The sequence below is a fragment of the Propithecus coquereli genome, unplaced genomic scaffold (assembly GCF_000956105.1).
Source record: "Propithecus coquereli isolate 6110/MARCELLA unplaced genomic scaffold, Pcoq_1.0 Scaffold44, whole genome shotgun sequence".
NCBI lineage: Eukaryota > Metazoa > Chordata > Mammalia > Primates > Indriidae > Propithecus > Propithecus coquereli.
The window spans coordinates 14,130,661-14,140,745 of NW_012150174.1; the positions used below are offsets into that span (position 1 = coordinate 14,130,661).

At 39.1% G+C, this 10,085-nt stretch overlaps 1 protein-coding gene across 1 annotated transcript; it reads right to left on the reverse strand.

Moving 5' to 3' along the window:
• Positions 1 to 3,274: 3,274 nt before the first annotated feature.
• On the reverse strand, positions 3,275 to 4,288 carry LOC105818356 (olfactory receptor 52B6). The gene has a single exon (XM_012654316.1). The coding sequence runs from the start codon at positions 4,286 to 4,288 to the stop codon at positions 3,275 to 3,277; it is 1,014 nt and encodes a 337-aa protein (XP_012509770.1).
• Between the last annotated feature and the right edge of the window lie 5,797 nt (positions 4,289 to 10,085).

Genomic DNA, 10,085 nt, shown 5'->3' on the forward strand with positions numbered 1-10,085 from the left:
GCTAAGAAAACTCAAAAGAGTGCACTAAATAGAACATCCAGTAATCATTTTGTCTATTTCAAAATCTTTCATAGTTTTTTCCTCTAAGACTGCATCTACAGTGGCTATTAGACTGACTCATTTAGAAAACAAATAAATATATTCCATTGAGTCTCTTACCAATGCAAACCTCTCAGTGTCAATTTGTGAAGAAAAGAAAAACTTCGGTTACTTGAAATGAGAATGGTGAAAAAGACTGTGGCAAGAGATACACCTGGAGGATGAGACAGAACAATTAACAGTTCTGTGTGCCGCAATATGGAAGTTGAAATTTAGCACATAGGCAAGAAGAGTCACGGGGCATTTTTATTTTTGGTATCTATATGTGAGGGGAATATTTATATATTCTTTTATTCTTTTATTGAGAACAGTTTACATACCATAAAATTCATTCATTTAAATTGCACAATTCAATGATTTTTTTTAGTATATTCAGAGTTGTGCAATTATCACCACAATCAATTTTAGAATATCTTTATCACCCTCCCAAAAAACCTGTATCCATTAACAGTCACTCTCAATTGTCTTTCTACTTCCCCAACCCCTAGCCCTAGGCAACCACTAATCTACTTCCTTTCTCCATAGATTTGCCTATTCTACCCATTTCATATAAATGGAATCATACAATTCGTGGTCTTTCTTTCAAGTAGCATTATATTTGCAAGGCATATCAATGTTTACCATGTATGAGTATTTTATTCCTTTTGATGGCTAAATAATATTCCATTACATGAATTTTTCTACATTTATTGATCCATTCATCAGTTTTTGGACATTTGGCTTGTTTCCAATTTTCAGTTATTATAAATAACGTGGATATAAATTTTCTGTACAAATTTTTGTTTAGACATAGGTTTCTATTTCTCTTGAGTATATACCTACGAATAGAATTGCTAGGTCATGTTTTTACCCTTTTGAGGATCTACCAGGCTGTTGGTGACTGCACCATTTTATGAATGTATAAAGGGTTCCAATTTCTTCACATCCTTGCCAATACTTGTGTCTCTTTTATTAAACTCATCTCAGTGAATGTGAAGTGGTATCTGTTTGGTATTTTGATTTGCATTTCCCTAAGGGCTAATGATATTAAGTGTCTTTTCATATACTGCTGGCCATTTATATATCTTCTTTGGAGAAATGTCTATTCAGATCATTTGCCCGTTTTTAAAATAGGGTTATTTTTCTTTTTATTATGGAAGAGTTTTTTTTCTATATTTTGTGTATGCCAAATACGAGTCCATTATGAATTCTATGATGTATAAATATTTTCTCTCATTCTATGGGTTACCTTTTCACTTTCTTCAAATGATTATATCATTTGACTCATTCACAGTATATCCTTATAGGGTATATTGATGTTTTGATACAGGCATACAATATGAATTAATCAAATCCAGGTGATTGGAGTATCCATCTGTAGCACATTTATTTATATGCTAAGTGGTATCATAAGCTATATATTAATATAAATACATTGTTATTTTCCTTTTAAAGATAAGAAAGTTGTGACATAGAGAAGTGAAGGAACTTGGTAACTTGCCTAGAGTCACACAGTTAGTAAATAGAAGAGTCAGAATCCCCACAAAGATCTGGAACCCAAAACGTGATCACTACTCCTTACAGTTTTCTTGTCTACATAACAAGAATGCTGATAACTTCTCTCTCTAATTTTCATTATCATTGTCTTGAGGATGCAGAGAGCTATGTGGAAAGAAAGAGGAAAATGAACAGAACATTCATTGAATGCTTACTATGCAGTAGATATATAATGTTATATCATTCTCATCATCTTTATAGATGAGTAGAAAATTAAGTTCATTGATTTTATGAAAACTCCCAAGCTTATTGAGCAAATAAGTAGTATATCTGATCTTTAAATCCACTTCTTTTGTCACCTAGCATAGTTCTCTCCTCTACATGACACTGATTCCCAAGGATTAGAAGAATTCCCTCAAAGAAGAATGTAGAGCAGAAAAATGATGTTGAAAAATTTTAAATGAGAATTTTAGACGTACATATATTGCATGTCTTCTATAAGCAGGTTCTCTTGCTTTGGGGAAATGGGGATAAAAAGCCTTGCAAAATAATCTTTTCCCTCAAGGAATGCATGGACCAGACAGGGAGTTAAGGCACGAACATGAGATGATCTTTGATAAAACAAGAAGGCACATGCTCATAATTCAACAAAATAGTGATTTAGATGAAAGTGGAACAGAATCTCAAAAGATGGATCTTTTAATGTGGGCTGAGTATAGGAGTGGGCAAGGTTAAGATGTGAACTACGTTTTCAAGGATGAGCTGGCCTTGGACTAAAACTCACGCTGAGTTGTTCTTCTCAGTCTCAGAGAACATCAGGCTAGGCGGTGTTATTGTCCTGGTGTTAATAATTAATGATGAGTAAGTTATTAAATTACATAGAGATGTTTATATTTTCAAAAATATCCATTAAAGAATATATAAATCCATAGCTATTAGATATGAGTAGATATCTTGACTTCTAATTTTAATGATAAATATAATTTTTAAATACAAAGCATATTTGGATGGAAAATAGTACTCTATCCCTATACGATTATCTGTATTTTGAGGAAAACTCTGTTCAGAACATGCAATGGTAATGCAGGTTTATTTGATAAAAGTTTTTGAAATTATATGTTCATATTTAAACCAATAAATGGATATGCCCACCTATGTATGCTGCTGTGTGTTAGTATTTCTGAACTTGGGTATATACACCTGTGTGATCCTGGATATGTGTAGCTGGTAAGAAAAATAAATATACCATGAGGCTATAAATTTTTAAATGTGACAATTCTCAGAGGTTCCCCTATAATGAGAAAGATGTTGAATTTGCCAATAAATGTCAAAATTATATACACAAGTGATTAAGAACACAATAGGAAGCCAATGCAAGTAGACATTGAGAAAAGTCCTATTTGGATGATAAATTTGGGGTAAGTTATCACATTTCCCTCTAATTAGTTAGTTCTTCTTGAGCTGATGGGATATAAGACCACATTTGAATAATAGGTAGAAGAGGATCGGGTGGGTATTACCATAGATTTCCAAGAAAAGAAATCAGAGGTGGCTTTGAGTAGACCATGTCTTTAAATAAATTGGGACATGGATGAGAATAACATGGGGATAATTGGAAGATGTAGAAATGAGGATGGAGTGAATATAGAACAATTGGTAATTTTAGGAAAGGGTTAGGTTGAATCCAAGTTGGGAGCATTTATTTAGATTCTTTGGCCATATTTGAAAACATCTGCTTAGCCCCTTCCAAAATTTGCTTGGTCCTCACTCCATAAATAATGGGATTGAGCATAGGTGGGATGACCACATAGAGGTTGGCCAGGAGGATATGGACATAGCGTGGGATACGTCTCCCACCAAACCTGTAGGCAAAGACAGAAAAGAGGGCAGGGATATAGAAGAGCAGGATGACACAGACATGGGATCCACAGGTGCTCAGGGCTTTGGAGCGTGCCTCTCGAGAAGGGAGGCAGAAGACAGCTCGGAGGATGTGAATGTAGGAAACAGCAATAAGGATGATGTCTAGGCCTGTGGAGAGGAGAGCAGCTGCCAATCCATACCAGACATTGATGGAGATATCGGAACAGGACAGACGGGCAATGCCCATGTGTTCACAAAATGTGTGTGCAATGATGTTGATCCGGCAATAGTGCAGGCGCTTGAGCAGAAAGATGGATGGAAACATGATGATGAAGCTGCGGGTCAAGGTGGCTGTGGCAATCTTCCCAATGACCTTACTTGTGAGGATTGTGGCATAACGCAGAGGGGAGCAGATGGCCACATAACGGTCAAAGGCCATGGCCAACAGGACAGCAGAGTCGGCCACAAAGAGAAAGTGGATGAAGAACATCTGGGTGAGGCATCCATCAAAGGAAATGTGGCTGGAACCGAGCCAGAAGTTGGCCAGTGCCTTGGGCATGGTGGAGGTAGAGAGCAAGACATCAGCACTGGCCAGCATGGACAGGAATATGTACATGGGCTCATGCAGGCTTGGCTGGGAGAGGATGACACAAATTAGAATGCCATTGCCTGCCAGGGAGGCTATATACATGGTGCAGAAGGGGATGGAGAGCCAGATGTGTAGGTGCTCCAGCCCAGGGATGCCAGTGAGGAGGCAGCCGGTTACGCGAGTGTCAGAGTTGTTCACAGCAGCTATACCATGAGCAGATAAAAGGGCCATGATTTTCTGCAGAGCCCTCCTCACCTGTGCCATAGGGAAAAAATAGCTTCAGACTTTGAACACATTAGCAGAGTGCCCATAAAGACTTTCCCACAACCATAAGGTCTGCACGTATTCATAGACCCTACAATAGTTATGGACTCTGCACTCAGGCATATCATCTATAGACAATCACACAGAGACTCTGCACAAAGTGCACAGTTACAGCCTCTGCCCACAGACAGGCTCTGCGTCCTTATTCAGAAGCTCTCCACACAGCTGTGAGACTTTCAGGAAATTACAGGGAAATTATAGGAAATTACAGAAACATTGCCAGACTCAGCACAGTGCCACATCAAAAACAATCTCTACAGTCTCTTTGGTGTGGGATCTATAATGAGCTCTGCAAAAGCCCCAGGCTCTGCACAGAGGACTGCAGTCCCACATGGAAGAGACATTGCCTCTGCTTAACAGGCTGTGTGGATGAGTAGGGTTAAGGACGGTGGGCACTATGGGCCCTATATCTCCTTTCCCTTAGGCACATATGCTCTGCTAAGCATGGCTGCAGTGAAAATTGCTACGATATTTAGAAAGAACAATGGAGAGGCTGTGAAAAACCCCGGGTCAGAGATTTGCTCTGTCAGCTATTGACTATACACACACACGAATACACGTATGCATACTTACATACATGCATCCATATGTGCATACATGTACACATGCATGTACACATACGAGGGCTACTACCTTTGCAGGTGACAGCAGTACCTGCATACATCTTTCTTCTCCAACTTGACTCCAGCTATTCTCCTGAATAATGAACCTCCAAGGCAGCCTGTGCTCTCGGTGTCTGCTTGTTCTCCATCCCAGTGATTTCTGCTTTCACTCCAGTTCAGGCACCCATTGAAGTTTCTGCACCTCAAAGCTGAACAAGTCCAGTATCTCCACTTTAAATGTCTCTCTGGCAGGTCCTTTTGTTAGACCTCCCACTCCTTATCTGCCCAACGCCCCTGTCTACGGGTTCCTCCTCCTGTCATTTTTGGAAACTTTTCTCCCTTCTGATGTGCTTCCTCCAATTAAACATCTCATGGCCACCAAGGAAACTTAAATTTTTAAAGAGTAGAATCAGGGCAGAGGTAGACTATTTAAAGTTAAATACTTTAAATACAAGAACAGAAGCAGATTTTATTCACTTTCACTTGGCTTCAGGCTTCAACTCTGCCAGCCTGAATTCGTGGTCTGAAACTTGCATGATACTGACCACATTTTGCACATTTTTTTCCCTCAGTCATTGACAATACCTTATCTGGCACATATTACTAGTTTCCATTCTTAGGCACTATATATTTTTGATAAATTCATATATCTGATCTGTTACAAATTTAGGCAATTTCCAGGGGACCTCTCTGTCATCCTTTAACTCATCCCTTATTGGTTTCTCAACATACGAATATTGGCTCCAAACCATCTCTTCCCTCCTCTCCTCCAAGCCCCAGTACAGCAGATCGGCCTATCTCTGCAATAACAGAAAAATCCAGACCACCAAGCACAAAGTCTTTTATCTTCTTTTCTCTGTACTCCGGTTATCCTCCTCCATCTTTTAACTCTCTTCTTTTTACTGGAGAAAGTATTTCTTCTACTGTTTCAGTGAATTTATATCACCTGTTTTTGAATCCTTTACCTGACTCCTCTGTACAGGAACTTGACCAGTTTATCCTTTATACATGGTTTCCCATATGTGGTAGTTTAACTTTCCCTTCCACTGTTCCTCAATGTCTGAGGACAAAACCTATATATGATTTATGATTTTTGCATCCTCCTTGGGAGCTAGGGATTAGTTCCTCACCAACCTCTCCATCCTCACCCGGAAAGTGATCCTCTTGACTGTCCTTTTTCCATCCCTCTCCCCAGGAGAACACAATTCATGCTAACTACCCTAACCTAGTCCTCTCTTCGTCCTCCTGCCCCTCTTTGAGCATTGCCACAGAGCTGTTCACTTATCTAGTACCTGTTTCTCCCCCTCCTGTCCATACTAAAAATATCTGACCCAGACTTACCTCCCCAGTGCCACCTTCTCAGAGTCTCAGTTCCTCAGTTCCACCCAGTTCAGCCTTCCTTAATATACAGAACTGACTCTCAGGTCTTGCCTCATACAAGACCTCTCCTTTGGGAGCAGGGGTTCTCCTGCCTCTGTGTGTCCTTTCTTTTCTCAGCTCCAATTCCCTTCCTGAGCATTAGGGCCTATGTGCCCCCATTTAACACAAGGGTAAAACACATTGGTATATGCCTTGGCATAGAGCCAGACAGAAGAAATCTACTGATGGACACTCTGAACATCTGAGGGCTGGAGAAAGGCTCAACAACTCAGAAGCTCTTGCCCTGAGAGTTTTTGTTAAAATTTTTTTTTCCCATTTCTTGTTCCAATACTAATTCTCTTCTGTGCTTTCAATCCCACTTTTTATTCTCTCTTTTTCTTTTGCCATCATCCTTCCTAAAGCATTTCTCTCTTGGACTTTTTCATTCATCATCCTCCCAGTGTTTGTCTTCAAACCCATGTTTCTTTTTCACCTCAGTGCTCTCTCTTCACCCCTCACTACAGCTAAAAATCTGTTACACTCACATGACAACCTAAAGGGAAGGATGTAGAGGGATTGTTTCCATCTTGCTCATTCAAACATTTGACAAAGCTTGACTGATCCCTTCTTTGGTCAGCATTTGAGGTTGACAGATGAAGGAATCATGTCTCCTTGCCAAGAGCAGCTGCCATTAATTACAATACAGAAGTGAGTGCCCGGTGCTGGGGGAGTCCAGAGCCCAGAGGGAAAATTATTCCTGGTGTAGTTAGGGGACATCAAATTGTAGTTAGGACTGAGAAGAGTGTGTGTGTGTGAGCATGTATATGTGTGTGTTTGTGTGTGTATGAGGTTATTGTGAGAGCCAGTTGAGACAATGAATATGAGAGGGCTTTACAGATGAAATAAATGGTGATGTTAATGCTTTGGAGAATATGGATTGAGGGGTAAGAAGGAAATAAGGACGCTAGAACCAGAGAATCTTTATTCAATAAATGGTGCTGGGAAAATGAGATAGCCACATGTAGAAACTGAAACAGGATCTGCACCTCTCATCTCTCACAAAATCAACTCACAGTGGATAACAGACTTAAACCCAAGGCATGAAACTGTAAGAATTCTAGAAGAAAATGTTGGAAAAACTCTTGTAGACATTGGACTTCAAACTAGTACAACCTCTGTGGAAAGTAATATGGAGATACCTCAAAGAGCTAAGAGTAGAACTACCATTTGATCCAGCAATCCCATTACTGGGCATCTACCCAAACGAACAAAAGACATTCTATAAAAAAGACATCTGCACTAGAATGTTTATAGCAGCACAATTTGCAATTGCAAAGATGTGGAAGCAACCCAAGTGTTTATCAATACATGAGTGGATTAATAAAACGTGGCATATGTATACCATGGAGTACTACTCAGCCACAAAAATTAATGGTGAACTAGCACCTCTTGTACTATCCTGGATAGAGCTGGAACACATTCTATTAAGTGAAGTATCACAAGAATGGAAAAACAAGTACCACATGTACTCACCATCAAATTGGTACTAATTGATCAACACTTATGTTCACATTTAGTAGTAACATTCATTGGGTGTCAGGCAGTTGGGAGGGAAGAGGAAGCGATGGGTATATACACACCTAATATGTGCAGTGTGCACTGTCTGGGGGATGGACATGCTTGAAGCTCTGACTTGGATGGGGCAAAGGCAATATATGTAACCTAAACATTTTTACCCCCATAATATGCTGAAATAAAAAAAAATAAATTTTAAGTTTCTACCATAAACAGCTGTGTGTTTGACAGTACATCTCCAGCCACATAGTAAGCATTCAATAAATACACATGACCTGAGAGAGTGGTTTATGTAAAAGTGTTAACTTCCCTTTCTCAGGGGCCATTGCATTTCTTGAATCCAAGGAGTATCTCAATGCATTCACAAGTAGAGACCACCAAAAAGCCTCATTCAGTGAAGTAGAGGATGATATTATCATCCAGAAAAACCCTCACCTGATGGGGGATTTGGAGTTGAGGGACTGAAAGCATAAGAATTTGGAGGGCATTGAAAAACTTGATATTCATATCTGTGCCATAACAATTTCATCTGGAACCCACCAGCATTCTTTACCAATCAACTGTCTTTCCTCCAAATATTTATATAAACTTCTTATGGAATACAGAATTTAAAGGGTCACCATCACGCCATTCTTTTAAGTCAGAACCTGAAGCTTGACTACTATAATTCATTTATTCTTTCAAAAAAAATTTTTTTTGAATGTGTATAGGTGACTAGTCTACACAGGTCACAGCCTGAAGGATGCCAGCACTTTCTGGTTTCTCCCCTCTGCCCAGAACCCTGAATCATATCCTATGTGGATAGAATGTAGTTTCTAGACCATAAAAACATTAATGTAAACATGTACATACTCACAGTATTGACTGGGAAACCAGAGTGTCTGAAGTTTCCCCAGGTTTTAGAGCCCTGACATTTCAGATTATCCCCATCCTCTGAGAAAAGCAGTAAGAGAGACAAAAAGTTAGGTTTCATAGGCCCCATGTCTGCCCTTCCTGGTTGAATTTTTTTCTACCCATACTTTACCTACCTATTCAGCTGGGTACTGTTCCCTTCTTTCTTATTATCAGTAGTCCTCAGTTGTATTGTGCTCCCTTCTGGATCTTTTTGTTCTCATCCTTGGAGCTATCTTCTTTAACCCCTCCACTGGCTTTATAACCCAGTACATATATAAAGATCAACTGCTTGAGAATTTTGTCTAACCATGATAGTGATAGTGATGGGGAAAGGAGTCTTGAGGAAGCAGAGTGGGGAAGATGAAGGTAGGATAAAAGGTCCTTGAAGTAGGCAGAATAATAATGACCCCTCAAAGGTATCTGCATCCTAATCCCCGGAACTTGGGCATATGACGTTTATATGTCATAGGAGAGTTATTTTTTTTGTGTGTGTTTAATTTGCAAGATGCTTTGTTTAATTAAAAGGTAAATACCATTTACAATTCCTCTTGCAGACAAATTTAGAGCAGCAACAACACCTACAGAGTGTTCAAATTGCCAGCAGAATTTCTTGGATGCAGTCGATCAATTAAAAGGGTACACATTTGGGGAGAAATAATTATTTTTTCCATTTGTTTTCAAATAGAAATGGCTTTATTTTGTATAAACAGATTATTCCTAGAGTTTAATGCCTAGCTAAGTATAGATTTAAAGATACAAAAACTATATTATTGTATACCTAGCGCAGAGCAAATAAATCTGAAGGCTAAAGGCTTCTCTTGTTACTCACTCTTCACCTGAAATAAGATTTTTTCCACCTTTCTGTCTGTCTGTCTTTCTACAGAAGGTAAGCTCCAAAAGCAGTGTGACCTTTTCACAAAGAACTTTTCTCCCCTCCAGAAAGATAATCTCAATCACATTACTTGGGAGCTCCAATATAATTGTTATTGTCGCTAATGAACTGCTTTTAAAATAGGGAGGTTATACTGGATTGTCTAGGTGATCCCATTTAATCACAACCATCTTTAAAAGACAGAGAGGCAAAAGAGTTTAGAGACAGAGAGTGAGATTTAAGTACAGTGGGATGCTAGAAGAACTCAACCCACCATTACTACTTTTGAAGATGGAGAAAGAGGTTATATGGCAAAAAATGCTATATGTATACATGGATGGATGGTAGAAAATCAAATAATCATGTCACTTTAATAGAATTTCTTATGGGCAAAAGTTCTCCAATCTCCAATTTCAAGATCTCAACTCTGTTGGAG